Source organism: Mytilus californianus, unplaced genomic scaffold (genome assembly GCF_021869535.1).
Source record: "Mytilus californianus isolate M0D057914Y unplaced genomic scaffold, xbMytCali1.0.p SCAF_2, whole genome shotgun sequence".
In the NCBI taxonomy this organism is placed as follows: Eukaryota; Metazoa; Mollusca; class Bivalvia; order Mytilida; family Mytilidae; genus Mytilus; species Mytilus californianus.
This window is the reverse complement of record NW_026262668.1, coordinates 101,266,425-101,289,265: the sequence shown is the minus strand read 5'-3', so window position 1 is coordinate 101,289,265 and position 22,841 is coordinate 101,266,425. Positions and strand designations below refer to the sequence as shown.

The 22,841-nt window shown below is 32.0% G+C and overlaps 1 protein-coding gene across 6 annotated transcripts in view; it reads left to right on the top strand.

The window, feature by feature from the left end:
- Positions 1-22,841, top strand: part of LOC127730584 (ras-associated and pleckstrin homology domains-containing protein 1-like) — a 99,338-nt gene that overhangs the window by 37,287 nt on the left and 39,210 nt on the right. The window contains exon 1 of one of the 6 annotated variants that reach the window (XM_052239041.1): positions 3,976-4,114. The exons of the other annotated variants lie outside the window; for them this stretch is intronic. Coding sequence (XP_052095001.1) covers positions 4,100-4,114 — 15 coding nt within the window. The 5' untranslated portion in view covers positions 3,976-4,099. Of the gene's footprint in view, positions 1-3,975; positions 4,115-22,841 lie in introns of those variants that run through there. 6 annotated transcript variants of the gene reach the window in all.

Sequence of the window (22,841 nt, the reverse complement as noted above, 5' to 3'; positions counted from 1 at the left end):
GCAGCCCTCTGCTTAAGTTCTGATGTGTAGGATCCCAAGGGCTCACAAATACATTTAGTTCTTTCTGCAGCCCTCTGCTTAAGTTCTGATGTGTAGGATCCCCAAGGGCTCACAAATACATTTAGTTCTTTCTGCAGCCCTCTGCTTAAGTTCTGATGTGTAGGATCCCCAAGGGCTCACAAATACATTTAGTTCTTTCTGCAGCTCTCTGCTTAAGTTCTGATGTGTAGGATCCCCAAGGGCTCACAAATATATTTAGTTCTTTCTGCAGCCCTCTGCTTAAGTTCTGATGTGTAGGATCCCCAAGGGCTCACAAATACATTTAGTTCTTTCTGCAGCCCTCTGCTTAAGTTCTGATGTGTAGGATCCCCAAGGGCTCACAAATACATTTAGTTCTTTCTGCAGCCCTCTGCTTAAGTTCTGATGTGTAGGATCCCCAAGGGCTCACAAATACATTTAGTTCTTTCTGCAGCCCTCTGCTTAAGTTCTGATGTGTAGGATCCCCAAGGGCTCACAAATACATTTAGTTCTTTCTGCAGCCCACTGCTTAATTTCTGATGTGTTGGATCCTAAGGGATCATTGATTCTTCATTTGAGTTTTAATTGCATATTTTTCAGTTATTTTTCAATATTTAATTTATTGCCATTTGAACTTTTCCTTCATGAGCCTTGTGCCAGAAACTTCAAAAGTCTAGGGCTGGTAACCATTATTATTAATAAATGTAGCAAAATATATAAAATAAAATGTTTTGCCTTGGCATTAAAAGACTTCAGAATAGCTTTTGATGATCCTGAATCTGGCGATGCTTCCAATTTTCTTTTATACTAAATTCCAGAGCAACTATCTTCTTTTTATATTATAGTTGTATCTCCAATGTTTGAGAACCATAAGGAACCAAATCACAAAAAGTTTTATTGACCTATACATTTCTCCATCTAATTTAGAAGCACAATTTTTCAAATAATTTGTCCTTGCATAAAACTACTCATGCAGGCAGTAACTTTTTGTAGGATTTTTGATGCATAGGGTTAACAAGAACAGTTGGCAGTACTGTTTTTTTTCCAATTTTTGTCATGGTTTCTCTGTGCTATCACAATTCAAATCACAAAATTGATACTCTGTTATAGGTTTTCAATTTCTAACCTTGCCTGTAATAATGCAGGAGAATGCAGTCTGATCATTCATTATATACCCTGGTTGATGAAGGCATTTTCTCTTCACTTTCATAAAATCTTAGTTAAATTAAATATTTGATGATAATGTCATTAGAATGAAAAATACATTTCTGTTTAAAAGCTTCAGGAAGTTTGATGCCAGATTTAGTTAAAATTCATTCAGGAACAAAAAATTAATAATCAATAGAACCCAAGGAAGGTTAGAGAATGGTGAAAATTGGATAATTTGACTTGTTATTGGCACTTCTAAATCAAAGTAAAGGATTTGTTTGGTAACAGTTGAGAACTATTACAGATCAAACAAATTGAAAATTGTCTTCATTTGGAAAGAAAGATTTTAGTGTAAAAATTTGTATGAATTCACTTCAAATGAAAAAATGAACACAAAAACAGAATTCTGTCCTCCTCTCCACTATTATAACTTATCAATACATTTTAAGTTGCCATAACAAACCCTGTAGGTGTACAAGAGAAGTCGGTACTACTTACGATATCTCTATGGGAATACCTGATTCAACCTCAGGTTTTGGGTGAACAAGAGAAGTCGGTACTACTTACGATATCTCTATGGGAATACCTGATTAAACCTCTGGTTTTGGGTGTACAAGAGAAGTCGGTACTACTTACGATATCTCTATGGGAATACCTGATTCAACCTCTGGTTTTGGGTGAACAAGAGAAGTCAGTACTACTTACGACATCTCTATGGGAATACCTGATTCAACCTCAGGTTTTGGGTGAACAAGAGAAGTCGGTACTACTTACGATATCTCTATGGGAATACCTGATTCAACCTCTGGTTTTGGGTGAACAAGAGAAGTCAGTACTGCTTACGATATTTCTATGGGAATACCTGATTCAACCTCTGGTTTTGGGTAAACAAGAGAAGTTGGTACTACTTACCATATCTCTATGGGGATACCTGACTCAACCTCTGGTTTTAAGTGAGGTTTTTCTTGCTCAATCTTATTTTCTGTGTAATATTTATGGACTATTGTTTTGTTATATGCTTCAAAATACCAATGTTCTTACGTTACTTTTGATCTATTTGACTTTATTTTGTATCCCCATGAAAAGAGGGAGACAACTATTGTTTTGAACCTTTTTGACAGTTTATTCTGTTAATTGACAAAAATAACTGAATATATTTTGAAAAAGATGATTTGGTGCCTTATCTATTCAATCTAGACAAGTTGCTGTAATTATAACCCGAATAATTCAGTTCAGTCGTTATATTCCACTGCTCTATGATGGCTACATTAATGCCTGAAGGCCTTGTCAATAAAAAAATCGTCAAATAATCATTCGGAATTAGATCGGGATTTACCTATCTCGATTTACCTATCTCGATAACATTGAGCTATTGAGCTATTAGCTGATTGGCTCTCTCTCACAGAGAGCACCAATCAAAATCCTGGATTCGTGACGCGTTTTATTGTATAAAGAATTCAGGCCCTCGAGAGTCCATCACGGGGAGGGACAGAATTATTCAGGTTACTGTAATCACTGAAGATTTAACATTGACTTCAAATTCCCAAATAAGAATAACAATAAGATAAGAATTTTCTCCAAGGAGGGTTCTCAGCAGGACTGGAACATGTTATGAGTTTAAATTTCTCAACCTTCTTCAGTGGAAGAACAAATGATACAGTGAAAAAAATCAAAATGAATAAGAAATTAATTTTAATTTTCTCCTGACACTTGACTGTTTTTGTCAGTTTGAATGGTAAATTATCAGATTCTATTACATAAAAAAGTCTTTCAGTATGAAAGAGCATAAAGCATAAACTGTAGGAACAGTTGAACAGCTTTAAAACTGTAATCATTAAAAAGTCAATAGAGAATTTAGAACATTTTCTATTTTTCCCTTTTAAGTTTCATGAAAAAATAAAAAATATGCCACATTGACCTGTAAATGTTCAAATCTTTGTCTCAACATTCCCTTTAATGAGTGACCAGATTCAAAGTGTATTCAAACATTCAAACTTCAGTTAACCTTCAGTGATAATTCATGTCACTATAGCAACAAACTTTTGTCTGAAGAAAATGTACTGAACAAAAATATTCCATTAAAATGCATGTACACAGTTTGAAGCATGTATTTGCTTACTTGTTTTAATAAGACATTCTGAGTATCATTTTTCTCCATTTTTTTAGTTAAATTTAAAATGACTTGCAGCTGGAATTTATTAACTTAGCTGGATAATTATAGCTTGGCATCCTGATGTCAATCAAATCTACTCACAATTTTGGGGATATAAAATGAGGGACAATTTTGAATCATTATTTATGTGAAGGTCGAACATCCATCAAAAAGTGCTGCTTACAATGACTTAACTTACAGACATTGAATATTTCTTTTCCAGCATAATTTATTTTCTTGTGTAAATCGAGAATTGATAACATTTTCATTTCCATGTAGCTATTTAGATTAGATATTGATTGGTTCAGTTGCTGCCTTTACCAAATTTATGAAGTTTCACGTAACCTTGTTCAATGATAATCGAGGTATCTGAATACCATTCTATATCATTGTTTGGAAATGTAGGTTTGGACTTGTCTGTTAAGAATATTTTGTTTTTTTTATTGATAGAGGATCAATTATTATATTTAAAATTGGCACTGAGCCACTGATATATTAGTACAATTGTATCTATATTCCTGTAAGGAGAATCAAATTATCAGCAATTTCAGTAAATACTTATCTGATATAACATCAATGCCATATCTTATGCTATGCCTTAATCTTCAGCATCAGTTTCATTTCCTAAGATAATGTCTTTATTTTCCACTATGCCATTTTAATCACCATCAGTAGCAGTCATGATAGGGAAATTTGATTCCTTGAGAATTTAGCCTGTCACATTTTATGATTTTCATATAATTTTTTTATGAATGGAGGGAAATTATCCAGATATTGCCAATGTCTATTGTAAAGGTAAGCTTAACTGTTGAATGAAATCAATAATCCTTTCATGCTGCTTCCTAGCTAACAAAGAAGCTGTTACATTTCTCTACATTGTAGATTGATTTGATGCTCCTTTTCATCGATTTAATCTAACTCAAAAAATTTGGAACTTGCATGTCAAAATAAATGGACAGTTGTGTATCTTAGATAAAGGAATGGGTACCAGTCTTGTTCAGTAAAAAAAAAATTGACAATTTTCTTTGTTTCATGTTAGAGTTATCTCCCTTCTATAAACAAAAACGCTTTTCTCCTTGACAAATAAATCAGGTTCTATGCCAAATATGATGATGTAAATTGATTTAAATTATGAATTTAATACCTGTCAAAGAATTGAATTTGAATTGCTCAGACGTGAGTTGTCAACAGAGAAGGGACTTAATGTTTAAAAACTTAAAAAATTGAAGTTAACCATTTTACAATAGACATTGTCTGTAATTAGATAATTGTCTGACAAATTAATACTGTATAAACTGCTGCAACTCAACTTCTAAATATAGCGTGAGAAGTAAATGTATGGCTACAAAGAGGCAAAAATTATTTACAGTTTACACTAACATGACTCAAGTGGGGTGGTAATTCTTTACAGATTAAGAACAAATTTTTCACAGTTTTTGTTTAGGGTCAAGCAGGTGAAAATTTAACAAATTAGCCAGGAAGGTGTGAATGTAGTGATTATTCTAAAAAAAAATTCACAGACAGAAAAATGTATTGTAACTATAGATTATAAAAATACTGACTTTGTGTTGTTGATTGTTCATGTGATGCCATTATGTTAGTAAAGGTATGTCAGTTCTTATTTTTGAATTAAGAATGGGGTAATAAGATTATTATTTAATATTGTCTTTTAAGTAATAAGTTGAATTAAATCAGGGAAAAATTTAATAAATGGTTAAACATATATATCATTTAAGGGATTTGCATATTTTTATACGACCGCAAAAATTAAAAATTTTTTGGTCGTATATTGGTATGACGTTGGCGTCGTCGTCGTCGTCGTCGTCGTCGTCTGGCCTCGTCCGAAGACACATTGGTTTTCGCACTCTAACTTTAGTTTAAGTGAATGGATCTCCATGAAATTTTACCATAAGGTTCAATACCACGACAGGAAGGTTGGGTTTGATTTTGGGGGTTATGGTACCAACAGTTAAGGAATTAGGGGCCAAAAAGGGGCCAAAAATAAGCATTTTTGTAACTTCCAGACAATAACTTGTGTGTAAGTGTATGGATCTCTCTGACATTGTACCACAAGGTTCCATATCACATAGGGAAGGCTGTAATTGATTTTAGGGGTAATTGCCTCAAAATTTTAGGAATTAGGGGCCAAAAAAGGGGCAAAAAACAAGCATTTTTCTAGTTTCATGACAATTACTTGTGTGTAAGTGTTTGGATATTTCTTAAATTGTACTACAAGGTTCCATATCACAAAGGGAAAGCTGGAATTGAGTTTGGGGGTAATTGCCCGAAACGTTTAGGAATTGGGGGCCAAAAAGGGGCCAAAAATAAGCATTTTTCTAGTTTCCAGACAATAACTTGTGTTCAAGTGTATGGATCTCTCTGAAATTGTACTGCAAGGTACCATACCACAAAGGGAAGGCTGGGATTGAGTTTGGGGGTGATGAATCATAAGGGGGTTCAAAAAATTTGGGGGGGGATTTTTTTTTTTTTCTTTTTTTTTTCTTTTAAAATTTTCCATTTTAAGTTGGTTATTTCTGATTTATATTTAAAAGCAAATAATAACGATATGGTAGGAGATACACACCAAACAGGATGTGTAAATTATTATACAATAAGTATTGTGCAATAGCAAGAAATTTTCAATTGCACAGTATTGCACAATAGCAAGAAATCTTCAATTGCACAGTATTGCGCAATAGCAAGAAATCTTAAATTGCACAGTATTGCGCAATAGCAAGAAATATCCAATAGCACAATATTGCGCAATAGCAAGAAATTGTCAATTGTACAGTATTGCGCAATAGCAAGAAATATTCAATTGCACAGTATTGTGCAAAAGAATATACTTCGTATAAATTGCTTATTTCTTGATCAATTTCAATGGGGTTTTATTCTTGAATTCTTGGGGTTCTTTAATATGCTGAATCTAACCATGTATTAAGTTTTTGGATTTTGGGCCCTGTTTTTAAATTGGTCCACATTGAGGTCCAAAGGGTCCAAAATTTAACTTTGTTTGATTTCATCAAAAATTGAATTATTGGGGTTCTTTGATATGCCGAATCTAACCGTGTATTTAGATTCTTAATTTTTGGTTCCGTTTTCAAATTGGTCTACATAAAGGTCCAAAGGGTCCAAAATTAAACTTAGTTTGATTTCAACAAAAATTGAATATATGGGGTTCTTTGATATGCTGAATTTAACCATGCATTTAGATTTTTGATTATGGGCCCAGTTTTTAAGTTGGTCCAAATCGGGGTCCAAAATTAAACTTTGTTTGATTTCAACAAAAATTGAATATATGGGGTTCTTTGATATGCTGAATCTAACCATGTATTTAGATTTTTGATTATGGGCCCAGTTTTCAAGTTGGTCCAAATCGGGGTCCAAAATTAAACTTTGTTTGATTTCAACAAAAATTGAATATATGGGGTTCTTTCATATGCTGAATCTAACCGTGTATTAAGTTTTTGGATTTTGGGCCCCGTTTTTAAATTGGTCCACATTGAGGTCCAAAGGGTCCAAAATTTAACTTTGTTTGATTTCATCAAAAATTGAATTATTGGGGTTCTTTGATATGCTGAATCTAACCGTGTATTTAGATTCTTAATTTTTGGTTCCGTTTTCAAATTGGTCTACATAAAGGTCCAAAGGGTCCAAAATTAAACTTAGTTTGATTTTAACAAAAATTGAATTTTTAGGGTTCTTTGATATGCTGAATCTAAACATGTGTTTAGATTTTTGATTATGGGCCCAGTTTTCAAGTTGGTCCAAATCAGGGTCCAAAATTAAGCTTTGTTTGATTTCAACAAAAATTGAATATATGGGGTTCTTTGATATGCTGAATCTAACCATGTATTTAGATTTTTGATTTTTGGGCCCCGTTATCAACTTTGTCCACATTGAGATCAAAAGGGTCCAAAATTAAACTTTGTTTGAATTCATCAAAAATTGAATTCTTGGGGTTCTTTGATATGCTGAATCTAACCATGTATTTAGATTTTGGATATTGGACCATAATAGGTGAATGTCCAATTTAAAATTTTTAAGTTCTTAGACCACATTCATTCTGTGTCAGAAACCTATGCTGTGTCAAATATTTAATCACAATCCAAATTCAGAGCTGTATCAAGCTTGAATGTTGTGTCCATACTTGCCCCAACTGTTTAGGCTCCGACCTCTGCGGTCGTATCAAGCTGCGCCCTGCGGAGCATTTTATTCATGTTTGTTTTGATAGTTTTGATGTTTTTATGGCCCTGCCGTAGAGGAGGGGGCATTAAGTTTTACCCTTATCCGTCAGTCCTCCGTACGTCCCAAAATTGGTTTCCGTTCTCCAACTTTAGTTTGCCTCAACCAAATCTTAGGAAACTTATACACAATGCTTATTACCACAAAACACAGATCAACTTTGAATTTGGGTGGCGTCACTTTTACCTTTCTAGAGTTATGCCCTTTAAAAATAGAAAAATTGCTGAATTTTTCGTTTCCGTTCTCCAACTTAAGTTTGCATCAACCAAATGTTATGAATCTTATACACAATGCTTATTACCACAAAACTCAGATTAAGAACGAATTTGGGTAGCGCCAATTTTACCGTACTTGAGTTATGTCCCTTTATAACGTTATATGCAAGTGTGGATATCATCTGTGTCTAATGGACCCATTCCCCATTAATTTAGTTTTATTCTGAATTGTTCTCAAAACCCTTTGTTTACTTTGCCATGTACAGGTAGGTATGTACCTTTTATCAGAAAGATTCAGCTTTGTGTTTAAATTCCTCTTTGAAAAGTAATTTTCTTAATTCTTAAATAATATAATTTCAAGAAGTTTAGAAAATTCCACAAATGTAGTTGATTGCCTGATGCAATGATGTATCTTAAAAACTCTTCTTGTAGTGAATCCACACAGGTTTATTTCTTTAAAAATTGCACTTTTAAAACATGAATTTCCTTTAGGAATGTACATATTAGATGTAAAGGCTGGAGGGTAACTGATTTTAAAACATTGATATATTTCACAATAAATTGATGTATTAGATAAAGATCTTCCTGTTGTAGTGTATGTTGTATCATTTTTCTAAAATTAATCTGGAATTTAACATAATTTAGACTAGTTTTTAAGGTAAGAAATTATGCACCAGAAAATTCTTGATAAAAGAAATCATCTTAAATTATAATTGCTCACTTTTTTATTGGACAAATATTTTCTCTATTTTGGTATGCTGATGACATAGAATGTATCTTCATGATAAAAACTTATGAAAATTGAACAAACTAATTGCTTTTATTATTCTGCATTTAGTAAAATAAACCAAACAGATAATATAAGAAAGCTTTGACATCACTATAATCTTCTTCAGAAAAGTGTATGTTCAAACAAGTTGTAAGAAACAATACAGGAAATTCATTGAGAACAACTTCCTGTTTGTGACCAGACTAGAACAGTTTTTCTGTTGAATCGGATGGCTATTTTGTAAATTATCCATTAAAGAGAGAGAATTACAGTGGTCAGATGTACATCAGGCTATACAGTATCCTGAGATATCTGAATAGCTGATATACAATACAAACTGAGTACTTTCTTTTATAATCTGTATTTGTGATGTAATTTTTCTGAGGTGCTTTTATCATTTTTTTTTCTGTAATACAATAACAGAAAATGACTGCTAAGAAATCATTTCTACTTTGAAACGAATTATACCATACCCCAAGATAAAAAGGATATTTGCTTTCATTTGTTATTGTAAAAAGGTGCACTTGATTAGAAAATGTCTTAGTTACACTTGCATTTATTTGTCGCAACCAGTTTTATCATGATTGTACTGATCTAAGTTAGGAATAGATTTTTTTTTATCCAAAAGCAAGGTATATAATATTATGATATTGTTAAATGCTTTATCAAGTATCCAATTCATCCATCCTCCTAATTATTTGTTTTTGTCAGACAAGATACGTTTTGGATACTTTTCTGTTTTCTTCATTATTTAAAAAAAAATGAGCATATAAATGTTCAGTGCAGTGATTCCTAGTTTTACCATTACAATATCCAGGTGTGGATCCAGCCATTTTTAAAAGGGGGGTTCCAACACATGCAAGTCATATAAAAAAGGGGAACACTCCCTGGATCCGCCACTGATATTTACTGTACCTTTATTTGCAATTTTAAATTGCTTAGGACTGGATACCATGCAAATATCATTACTGGTAGTGGTACCTTAACATTAGCAATTTCTAAATTGCTTGGGTCACTTGATGCTATATTTTTGTGCAAAACTGTTCAGGTTTTCTTCTATAGAAAGCTGTTTGTTGGTTGTCAAATTGGTTGACACTCAACTTTTCTCAATAGACCTGTTTCCTGTACCTGTCTTATTATCCAACTTATTAATCTGTCATTTGTGGCATTGTGTCCAACTTAATAATCTGTAAGCTGTTACTTTATCAAAAAAACTTTCCAACTTTTCTTGAAAACAAATCTTAGAATAGTATTCCCATTACAGAACTTCAAGTGTTTTTCCTCAGGTTTTTCTAGAATAGGACTGGAAAAGTATTTGTCATTTTTCTTATGTATATAATTAACCTGGAATAGATCAGACTGTATCCTAGGGGATTAAGATGTCATTTACAATATAGACTGTCCTCAGATTACAACAGACTTCTATTGGCTGATGGAAATTTATGGAGGTTTGACATGAATTGTGCTAACCAAGGATGCCAGACTTACTAGATTGATTTGTTCGAGTATTTTAGAGGGAATTGGTAAGATGAAGTAAGAGCAAGTTGTGGCATGTCAGAATCCTTTTATGGAAGACTTATTGGTCTAAAGCTTTATGATGAATGGAGGAAAAGGAATTAGTTTTAAGCACAGTAGAGAACAGTTGAAATCCTCAAGTTCATACACTTAGTTTGTTTAGAATTATATATAAAAGCATTGCAATAAACCATAAGCATATTTGAGAAAACTGGAGCTACAGCATCAGTGTTATAATTAAAAGAATTGTTACATTGGATGTAATTTTGTTGACAAGACAGGGAGAAGATGAAATAATTCTGATTGACTGAAAATTAATGAAATTATGGTGGTAAACAAGATTGACAAAGCTGAAAGCTATGAAACTGTTGTAAATTCAGTTCATTGGGAAAAATATTAACCAGATGTTATAGATACATTTGATGTTTAATGATATAATGGAGTGATAGTTTATAATATATGCTATCTAATTGATATATTAAAAAGAGATTTTTACCCAGAACACTTTATAAACATTAGCTTATCGGTGCATTTTGCAGCATACATGGTAGAATATATTCAGGAAAAGGTAAGTTGTCAAGTTTAGTAGACATTTCCTTCAAAAATTACTCTTTCTTGAATAAGATTTTAAATCTAGACTTGACCATTAAGTAGTTCTGTTTAGGATAAATTATTTCAGCCTGAAGTCTGCTGGCCAAGAATGATCAAAGGACTGCAGACTTCAGAAGCAAGCATGAAACTAATGTTTAAACATTGTTATAGAGTATTTCATGCAAGACAGGCCTTGCGAAATAAGTTTAAAATAGTTTTTCACCTAAATTCTAGAGTTAACAAATGATCTAGATGTATACTTTCAAGTACATAATCGTATTATCCTGAGTAAAGTGTGACCATAAGGACCAAGCACTTGACCATCCCTCTGATGTATCACAAGGACTTCCCTATCAAATATCTTTATCTCTGCTTTTGATGACAGATATATTTCTTATTACATGTACATCACTAATAGGTTTAGATGTACTATGTAAAGTTAAACTGTCTATACCTTTTCTCTTTCTGTTAAGCTTCAAAACTGTCAGTCATTTTGCTGAAACATTTGGAGTATTGCATACTTACAATTATATCTTAGAACACATTTGCTTGTGACTTTCACAGTTCCTTTTTATTACGTAGAGGACAATCCTTGCCCCTGATGAACAGAGTCCTAGCCAAACTGAAACCAAGGTATCTGATGTGGTTTTGACAGTCATTGATTTTAGCATTGCACTAAGAAGTAAACATTTGTACTTAGTACCCATTTAATGTGTTTTCATGATGTTGGCTACCCTTGTTGATACCATTGGAATGTACTAAGCCTTTGATGAGATTGTATCATCATTGACAGACAATTGGACATGTCAGATACATGTAGTCAGATCAGTTTTATTCTTAAGGTATTTGTATATTTCAAGGTGAAGTCAGTTTTATAAGTGTTCTAAATGAAGAGATCAGTGCTTGAAAGGGAAGTTTACTTATGAAAGTACTACCAAAAACCACTGGTAGGTTGCAGTACTATTTAATTCTTTGTAAATTGTAGATTGATTTTGAAACTGAAAATAAGACATGCATTGTCATCTCATGTAAATCTTGTTGGATATTGGTAGTGTATTATAAAACTTGAATGGTAAGCTGGACAGATTTTATTTCTTTGTTTGGTTTAGCTTAAAAAACAAATCATTTAACAGTTATAAGACCTATCAAAGAAGGAATGGAAGACTAGGTGAAAGCAGTTCCAATTATAGATTGAAGTTTGAAAAGAATAACTGGTTTATATGGTTCTACGGGTTATAGAGAAAGTAATATTAGTACAATACCAGTACAATAATATTAATTTGTTAGTTTGTTGGTAGATAATTTACTGGACAGTTTGTCCTGGCAGGATACCAGTGTTTTTGTTTATGTCGTTAATCAGTATTAATTACCAGTCTAACAAAACTATCATTTGAATGCAGTAAGTAGGGGAGTGGAGTGTTGGAAATATTAACTGTAGGATGATAGGTGTGATTTTCTGGCATAGCTTGAAATATTCAAATCAGTTTGGCCAACATATTTTTCTTAGCTCATTTATATAAGTAATCACTGATAGCTAGGGTACTGTAAACTAATGTGGACATGTCAATTTGAGAGACGAAGGATTACTTTTTTTGATGTTTTTTGGTTCTACAATGGAAAATGTATAATTATAAATCTGAAGAATCTGCGAATAGGATAAGGAATTTTGCTACTAGTTTAAAATGGAATCCTTGCAGTTTGGCTCTAGTTTAATTTTCCATAAAAGATTGAAGGATTTGTTAAGAACCACAGAGACAAACTTACAAGGCATGAGAGATAAGGAAATAAAATTAAAACAGATCTTCAGAATTCTGGTAATTTATGATAAAATTATAATATTTTAGGGAGAAATGAAGGCATCAACTATCTGGTAAGACAATAATTCTTATACTCCTGACAGCGTTTTGAATTTTTGTGAAAAATAAGCATTTCTGAGTCATAGTATTTTAATAAATGACATGTTTTTATTAGGAACTTGTCATTGTACTTAACAAACATATTTTGCCAAGGACATTAAATAATTAAACCACTAATTTTGTCAGGCTTTCCGCAGGAGATTAATGTTCAGTTTGAAATATTTCATGCATAAGACTGTTCAGATCATATTATGCAACAAATCAGTAAAAAAAATAGTAAATGGAGAAATTGATTTCAATATGATCAGAAATATTGCCTCACACAAATCTTGCATAATTAACTATTTATAATGTTGAAACTCTTCATTAGACTTAACATTTCAATTCAAACCATTTTAAATGAAAAGCAGAGGCAGAAACCAAGGGCTACCAATGAATTACATTTTCTTAACTCTGGACAAGGATATTTAAGGTGTATTTTGATTTATGATCTTGAATTTTACTATGTATCTGCATTTTCAGCCATTTTAATCTTTTTTCCTGTATCCCTATTTGAGTTCTGTTAAGCTGTTTAAATTGATGGAATTTCATTTAAAAAGTTATACATTGTATTTGGCACATTTTGTTATGTTTATTGTTAATACTGATGCTACAGTTCAAACCTGCAGTGTTTCTAGTATATGTTATGTTAGTGTTTAGATGGTTTCGACCAATTGAATTTTAATTTTGAATTCCAGTGAAAATGAGTTGTACATAATATTTTATTAATGACATGTTTTTATTTTGAACTTGTCATCGTAACAAACAAATGTATTGTGTCCAATACATCTTACAATTATTACACCACAAATTTCGTCAGTCTTGTAACATGGGATTAAATGGTTATAGTAAGATTAATGAGGATACACTTCCTTATAGGAGAGGTTTAGTGTTTTGTCTTTGAAGGAGACTTTAAACACTTACAATAATTTGAGTGATATACAGTCATAGGTATGTAAGCACTGCATTTAGTAAATTATCACTTATTACCTCAAAATAAGGGTACTTTGATGACCTACAAATGTATATCTAAGTAAACTTCTGGAAATTGGTAGAAAGTCCTTTATGTCTAGGTCAAACCACTAGTGTATATTTATACTTGAGGAGGGCATTGATCTATTTGTTGAATGAGAAAGTCTAAAGTTTTGTAAAGAAAAAGGACTTTAACTTACCTTGTTTTTTTTTACAATGAGGTTGTAATGATTTTGTAATGATTTTTTCTTTGGAGATTACTAATGTGCTAATTAATGACTGTCAACTTATTATTTTTAGTCCCCTACCAACGAAGTCGAAGGTTTGTCTGTCTGTCTGTCCATCCGTCAGTCCTGCAAATCAGTTTTCCACACTTTTTTTCTTCATGCTTGAAGATATTGATTTGATATGTGGTGTATTGTTTTATCATGACAAGTTACAGATCAAGTTTAAATTTTGTTCCGGTCTGATGATTTCGTGCAGAGTTGTGGTCCTTGGACTTAGAAAATTCACTCAAATAATCAGTTTTCCGCAATTTTTTTTGACATGCTTGAAGATATTGATTTGATGATTGGTGTATAGTTTTATCATGACATGTTACAGATCAAGTTCAAATTTTGGTCCGGTCTAATGATTTTGTGCAGAGTTATGGTCCTTGGACTTAGAAAATTCACTCAAATAATCAGTTTTCCTCACTTTTTTTCGTCATGCTTGAAGATATTGATTTGATAATTGGTATATAGTTTTATCATGACAAGTTACAGATCAAGTTCAAATTTTGTCCCAGTTTGATGATTTTGTTCAGAGTTATGGTCCTTGGACTTTGAAAATTCACTCAAATAATCAATTTTATATCAAGTTAGCATTTTTTTCCAGTACAATGAATTTTTAACCGGTAGGGTACTATGTATTGCCAGGCAATACTCACAGAATGCTTGTTATTATTTCTTTGAATTTGTTGAGAATTGGAAACTTTCTCCAATGATAGTTGTCTAAAAATGTGGCAGACTTACTTTAATCGCAGAAGGTTGGTGCAAATTTTAATTGAATATTCAGGTTCTATCATAGAAAAGCTCAGACATACAGCAACTTGGAGTATGCTGGTTTTTGCTCTGCATGTGTCGATGATGTAGTAGCCATTTGGTAACTCATTGTGGATCTCATGATGAATCACTTAAAAGATTTTAGAAAGGTACTAAAGAAAATAAAAATATGTGTGTACATTTTTCCCACAGTAATAGTGAATTTTTACCATCAAAACTTTCCAGCTGAATGTATAAACCATTCCTGGATGCACACTGCTTATTCATAAGTTTTCAATTGTTTCATTTAAAAACAAATGAAAAAAACGAAACAATTGAAAACTTATGAATAAACAGTGTATATTCAGGAATGGTTTATACATTTAGCTGGAAAGTTTTGATGGTCTTTTTAGCAGTGTATTTGGAAGATGTAAAATGTTCAAATTTCGCCATTTTTGTCTCGCCTTGACGGAGTCAAAAAGCTAGACATAGGTATTCTGTCTCCAGCGGCTGCAGCGTCAAAAATGTATTAGTTTGTGATTAGGTCTAGTTCATGGTGAACCACTAGTGTTAGGTCAATGATATTTGGTATGCAGTTGTATTAGCATTGGCACACCTCATTACCATGGAGATTATTTGGCCCTGCCCCCTCAGTCAAGGTCTATTGACTTTGAAACTTTTCATAGTTTACATGTATTAGTTTGTGACTGGTCAATTTTTGGGGAACCACTAGTGGTAGGTCAATGATATTTGGTATGCAGTTGTATTATAAGCATTGGCATATCTCATTTCCATGGAAATTATTTGGCTTTACCTCCTTAGTCATGGTCTATAGACTTTGAAAATTTTGCTAAGTTAACATGTATTAGTTTGTGATTAGGTCAGTTCATGGGGAACCATTAGTGGTAGGCCAATGTTAATTGGTGTTCAGTCGTATAAGCATTAGCACATCTCATTTCCATGGAGAATATTTGGCCCCGCCCCTTCAGTCATGGTCTATTTACTTTGAAACTTTTGCTTAGTTTACATGTATTAGTTTGTGATTAGATCAGTTTAAGATGAACTGCTAATGTTAAGTCAATGATATTTGGTATGCAAATTTATTGGCATTTGCAAGTATCGTTCCCATGGAGATTATATAGCCCCACCCCTGATCATGGTTCATTGACTTTGAAACTTTTACATAGTTTACAAGTTAATGTTTGTGTTTAGGTTTGTTTAAAAGGAACGACTTATAATAAGTCCATGGTATTTGGTATGCAGTTGTATTAGCATTGGCACATCTCATTCCATGGAAATTGTTTAGCCATGTACCTTCAGTCATGGTTCATCGACTTTGAATATTTGCATAACTTACATGTTAAAGTATTGCTATTTTAATTTCAACATTTGCATTATCAAAATTACAAAAAGGCGAGACATATCTCTGTGATAACAGTTTATTTAGTACAAATCAGAAACATATTGAAAACTCTTGAAATTCAAGTTTCCACCCATCTTAGTGTTTTGCTTTGTAGAATATATCACCTCACAAAACCATAATTTCAGAATTTCTAGAAATATAAAATTAAATTGAATTATCAAATTCTAATAGAGAAAAACACTATTTTTGTAAAACTGGTTCTTAATCTGAGATTATCTAAGAATTTGAGTAAATGGCCCAACATTTAATTGGTTTTCAATTAGTAAGGGTACGAAATGACATGTTAACTGTAAAACAGAACAAAATATTGTTTCTAAACTACCCTATATATCTCCAATCAAGAATTAATTCAGATACCAAGAAGTCAATTGAACATGAGGTTGGATACAAATTATTATTTTATTTGCAAGGAAAAAGGGGGATCAAATAACTGAATTCCTTTGCCATATTTAAACATACAGGCAGATTGACAGTTAATTGAATGTGAGGCAAAACTTCTGGTTGAATGCATTTCATCTTGTAATCAGTGTAGACCTACAAAGAACTCACATTATTTCTAAAAATAATAAAACTGTAGTTTTGTTTATATTACAAAGGTATTGATGTTATTTATTTATTTATATATGTCCAATTTTTAAAGCAGGGAGTCCTAGTAAACCTGAAAATTACAGAGGCATAGCAATTAATTCATGCATTGGAAAATTATTTAACAGTATTCTTAATAAAAGACTTGACATTCATCTTGATAAAAATAATATAATTCATCCATGTCAGGTTGGTTTCTCAAAAAAGAGCAGAACATCTGACCATATGTTTGTTTTAAAAACCATATTAGATAAATATACTAACAGAAAAGGGGGGAAAATTTATGCTTGCTTTGTGGACTTTAAAAAGGCTTTTGATAGGGTCATACACTGTGGTATTAGATACAAATTATTGGAAAATAACATATCTGGAAAATTTTATACTATTTTAAAAGACATGTACAGAAAAAATGAAATGTCGGTGAAAGTGGGTAATGTACTAACGCCATCTTTCAGCTCGCTAGTTGGGGTTAGGCAAGGGGATGTTCTAAGCCCAAATTTATTTAAGCTTTTCATTAACGATCTGCCTCCAAGATTTGAGTCGAGTCCAGATGCTGTTTATATCAATGGGCGTAGAATTGATTGTCTTATGTACGCCGATGACATTATTATATTATCAAACACTAAACAGGGTCTGCAAACCCGACTTGATAACCTGCAAACTTATTGTATTGATTGGTGTCTAGATGTTAACTTGTCCAAAACAAAAGTTTTAATTTTTAACAAGCCTGGAAAATTTTTGAAGGAATCACTTTGTTTAGATAATGAGGCTATAGAATGTGTTAACAGATATAAATATTTAGGGATAGTCTTTACTTCCAGTGGTCTTTTTCAGCAGGGGAAAGAAGAGCTATTCAAAAAGTCCTTAAAGGCAAAATTTAAACTACAAAAATCCATGTCAGCTTGTAATCCAAGTATTGATACTGCAATCCATTTATATGATCACACAATAAAACCAATTTTATTATATTGTAGTGAAATCTGGGGTACCTTTAAGATTAACTCTGCTGCTTGCAAGAAAAAAAGTGATTATCTATTTGAATTAATTTACATAAATGATTATTTGGAAAAATCACATTTCAGGTATCTAAAATATATTCTTGGTGTAAATAAAAAAGCCTCAAATTTGGCAGTGTTATCAGAGGTTGCAAGATTTCCTCTTTATTTTTCTGTCATTATATCTATGGTAAAATATGTACACAGGCTTAACAAATTGGACGATGGGTTACTTTATGATGCTTATGTTTGTAATAAAATTTTAGATGCAGGAAACATTAATTGTTGGTATTCATCTATGAGATATGTCCTTCAATCACTTGATATACAAAATTTGAATACAAAGCTCAATAGATTAATTAAATTTGTAAAATGTAAACTTTGTAACAGTTTTAAAACATTTTGGGGGGTCAAAAGATCTGATACCTTATCACAAGGTAATAGTAAATTAGAAAATTATTTCAACCTCAAGACTGACTTCGTAAAGGAGGCTTATTTATCAATTAAAGATTTTAATATAAGAAGAGCTATATGTAAATTGAGAATAAGTGCACATGATCTTAAAATTGAGAAAGATAGGTATAGTAAAAAATACATAGAGAGAAGTCAGCGTCTATGTCATCACTGCCTATCACATGGATCAAATTCTATTGAAGATGAGACCCATTTCACAGTAAGTTGTCCTTTATATAACGAACAGAGAAAATTATTATGGGATAAAGTAAACAGTTTTTGTAATAATTTTAAAGAATTACCCAAGGATAAAAAATATTTCTGGCTGTTCACAAATGAGCATTTACCAACTCTTATGTGCCTAGGCAATTATATAATTAAGTGTTTAGAAATAAGATCCAGGTGGATACAAAATATATAAAATTATTATGCAATTATTGTTAATGTTATGTAAGACACATGATGTGTTAGGCTCTGATCCTGTCCAATATATGATAGTATTATATTAGGATATAGTTTTTCTTTTTTCCAATCATATTGTGCTTAATATTGTTGTAAATGATGCCCTTTATGGGTTCTTGATTAGATTAATAAAATTCTTATAGCTAATTCGATAGCAGATCTGGAAGTCAGAGTTGTATAATCTCACATAATAACTTATCTGCTTGGTGCCTTGTTGATTTTTAGATAGATTTACAAAGAAATGTCAAGAACATTAGTTGTTTCTGGCAAAGATCATTCAAACAATTTACAATACATGGGTCACATATATATGTTTATATTGCCTCACAAAGTCTTCTGAATATCAGTTTGTTCTACTGTGGCCATTTGAGACCTTATTTTGGACTGTTTCGAAGTGTCTTTTTGATAAAGAATTGGTTGTCCACCAAAACAGATGTGATCTGCTGTTTGATAAGGTGCATAATAGCTTGTCTGTGCTGGGAGTACACACATCACCCTCAGCTGTTAAATAAGTTAAAGAATTATATGGTATATCCTCAGAGTACATGGCCATCCTATATAATACTATTAGTTCTTTGTCACATCAGCCTCTGCAGTTGGATGGTTATGATTAAGCTATCTAGTACATGAATTGGTATATTTGTTCTCAACAACCCTACGTAGCTAGACAAAGGATCAAAAGTAAAACATCAGTGATTATGGTCCATTTATAACATGTTCTCTTGAGATATATAATGTTTTAGATGATCTATTACGTAATTCTGCACATTATGTTGTGGCTGTGAGGAATGTTATTACCTATGTTGATGATTACATATTGATTACACTAAAATCTTTGTAATTATAGGTATTTGAGTGTATCAGATAAAATTTCACTTCTGGATTTTTTTCTGGTAGGAATCAATGCCAAAACCTAGGGTAATTTATCCTATTAAAATTTAATTTTGAAACCATTCAAGATCTGTTTATTTGGATGATCTATTACTGGCTGCAAAGAATTCACGGATGTCTTTGAGACAAAGTAAAGTTGTTTTTGATGTATTACGATAAAAAAAATCTATATTTACCCTGCTTGCCCCTCAAATTTTGACTGAAAGTAATTGAAATTGATAATTTTTCATTTTTCCAGACAAGTTTGTTGACTGTCTAAGTTGATGAATAACTATTAAGCTCATTTTCTATTTGCGATTTTCAAAGATTTCTACTTGTTTTTTTCCATTCACCCAAACTGTATTTAGAGTATGTCTAAAACACATATCAGGTCATCTTACAATATGTATCAACCTGTTCTGCATCATGCAAGAGGATGACATACCAGGTTTGTGCATCTGCTCATAATATCATAACCAAATTATCTATTTTACATTCATGTATACCATGTGAGTCTATCTCCCACCTTGCCATGCAGCACCGTCCCTTGGTGGCTTTTGCAGCTAAGTTAAATATTCAATACATTGCCAATTTATTTTAGGAACTTTTTCATGTTGGGGTGTACCTGAGAAGGAGGGAAACACTGTTGAACGTATATTTATATATGTGTGTAGTTCATGATGTTCAAGCTGCCTTTTCTTTTCTTTGTATGTTTACTAGACTATTGTTGTTTCTTTTTGTTATTGTCTTATTAATGTCTTATATTGTACTATGCTCCTTGTGAGCCCATTTAATGGAAATAAAAAATCTTCTCCTTCTTCTTCATATTACAAAAACAATTTTTCAGACCATTATATAATTGCACCAAACATAAAAAAAATGAATTCAGACACAGAAAAATCTTGTTCTCAGTATCTATATTAATATCCCTTCTATCATGTTTTTTTTTTTCATTCAAAGGAATAAATGCCCAGGGATTATTTTAAGATAAACCTGGTGTATTTCACTAGGTTTGTCAACAGCTTTCCACTAATTTGGATAATGTGAAAAGGGATATATGTTTTGTACATAAATCAGTCCGTTTGTTTTCTTGTTTGAATTGTTTTACATTTGTCATTTGGGGGCCTTTTATAGCTGACTATGCAGTATGGTTTTATTTATTGTTGAAGGCCGTATGGTTACCTATAGTTGTTAACTTCTATGTTATTTGGTATCTGGTGGAGTGTTGTCTCATTGCCAATCATACCACATCTTCTTATTTTTGTATCCATACATATATAAAAAAACATTGCTTTACGTATTTGATCATTTTTGTCGAGCCTTCGACTTTTGTCGAAAAAGCGAGACATAGCGATCCAACATTCCGTCGGCGTCGTCGTCGTCGTCGTCGTCGTTGTCGTCGGCGGCGTCCACAAATATTCACTCTGTGGTTAAAGTTTTTGAAATTTTAATAACTTTCTTAAACTATCCTGGATTTCTACCAAACTTGGACAGAAGCTTGTTTATGATCATAAGATAATATTCAAAAGTAAATTTTGTAAAAAAAAAATTCCATTTTTTCCGTATTTTACTTATAAATGGACTTAGTTTTTCTGCCAGGAAACATTACATTCACTCTGTGGTTAAAGTTTTTAAAATTTTAATAACTTTCTTAAACTATCCTGGATTTCTACCAAACTTGGAAAGAAGCTTGTTTATGATCATAAGATAGTATCCAGAAGTAAATTTTGTAAAAAAAAAATTCCATTTTTTCCGTATTTTACTTATAAATGGACTTAGTTTTTCTGCCAGTTAACATTACATTCACTCTGTGGTTAAAGTTTTTAAAATTTTAACAACTTTCTTAAACTATCCTGGATTTGTACCAAACTTGGACAGAAGCTTGTTTATGATTAAAAGCTAGTATCCAGAAGTAAATTTTGTAAAAAAAAAATTCCATTTTTTCCGTATTTTACTTATAAATGGACTTAGTTTTTCTGCCAGTTAACATTACATTCACTCTGTGGTTAAAGTTTTTAAAATTTTAACAACTTTCTTAAACTATCCTGGATTTGTACCAAACTTAGACAGAAGCTTGTTTATGATCAAAAGCTAGTATCTAGAAGGAAATTTTGTTCCATTTTTTCCGTATTTTACTTATAAATGGACTTAGTTTTTCTTCCAGTTAACATTACATACAGTCTGCAGTTTAAGTTTTTAAAACATTTATTAGATTCATAAACTATCCTGGATTTTTACCAAACTTGGACAGAAGCTACTTACAATCAAAAGATAGTATAGAGAGGAATATTTTTATTAATTTTTTTCCTCATTTTTGCTGAGCCTGTGATTAACAGCAAAAAGTAGGCGAGACACTGGGTTCCGCGGAACCCTTACGAATTTTTGAAAGGATCATTCCTGCAGGGTTTAAAAAAAACAGTATCCTAGTATTTCTAAATGTCTGACATCCTTCAAATGTCCAATGTTTTTATGACTTAAAATTTACTCAGCAAGATAACATATACAAAAATTGTTTATGACTGTTAAAATTTACTCAGCAAGATAACATAGACAAAAATTGTTTATGACTGTTTAAATTTACCCAACACGATAAAATAGACAAAAATTGTTCAGTAGGATGGAGTGGGGGAGGAGTAATGTTTTTTTTTTATTAAAAATAATCCCAAGATTTTGAAAGCACTGTGAAAAGGAATTTACATCTGAAATTTTGCCAGCATAAAGTAATTGACAATTTAAATGAAGTTCAAATATATTTTTCTGTTGAAAAGATCAACATCCCCCTACAATCAATATCTCCAATTCTCCATGCATATATAAGTTTTCAGACAACATCAATGTTTTGTTAGATAACTTGGAAGTCTATAAATACATTTGTTTGTTTTATTTCTTACATTTCTTACTTAAGAGTATTTGTCTGGCCATAAATTCAAATAGTGAACTGTATGCATCAAATGGCAAGTCAATTCAGAGTATGAGAAAAGTTGATATTAGTTTATCATACACCGCCGTAAGTTATATTTTTATCTCTTGTATACATATATAGAAATAAGGAAATGTGGTATGATTGCCAATATGACGACTATTCACCAGAGACCAGTAGATGAGGATGTAAACAACTATGAATTTATACTTGACTAAGCCTTCAACAATGAGGAAAAATCATACCATATGGTAAGCTATATAAGGCCTCAGCATGACAAGATGTGAAGCATTTAAAAATAATAAACACATGACCTGATTTATGCGAAAAAAGGTCAATGAAAAAAAACAAATATGGAAGACACCAACAAACAACAACCCAGAATTACTTGCTCCTGACTTGGGACAGGCAAATAATGAATGTGACGGGTTAAAACATGTTTGTTAGCACTCAACCCTCTCCTTACTTTGGACAGTGGTGTAATCGCACAGCATGAGAGCAAGTTGTAAATATCAGTTGGAAAGGACTTGACACATCAGATTGGTACTTTTGGTACTTTTGGGTTAATGTGTCAACATGATATAGATAGA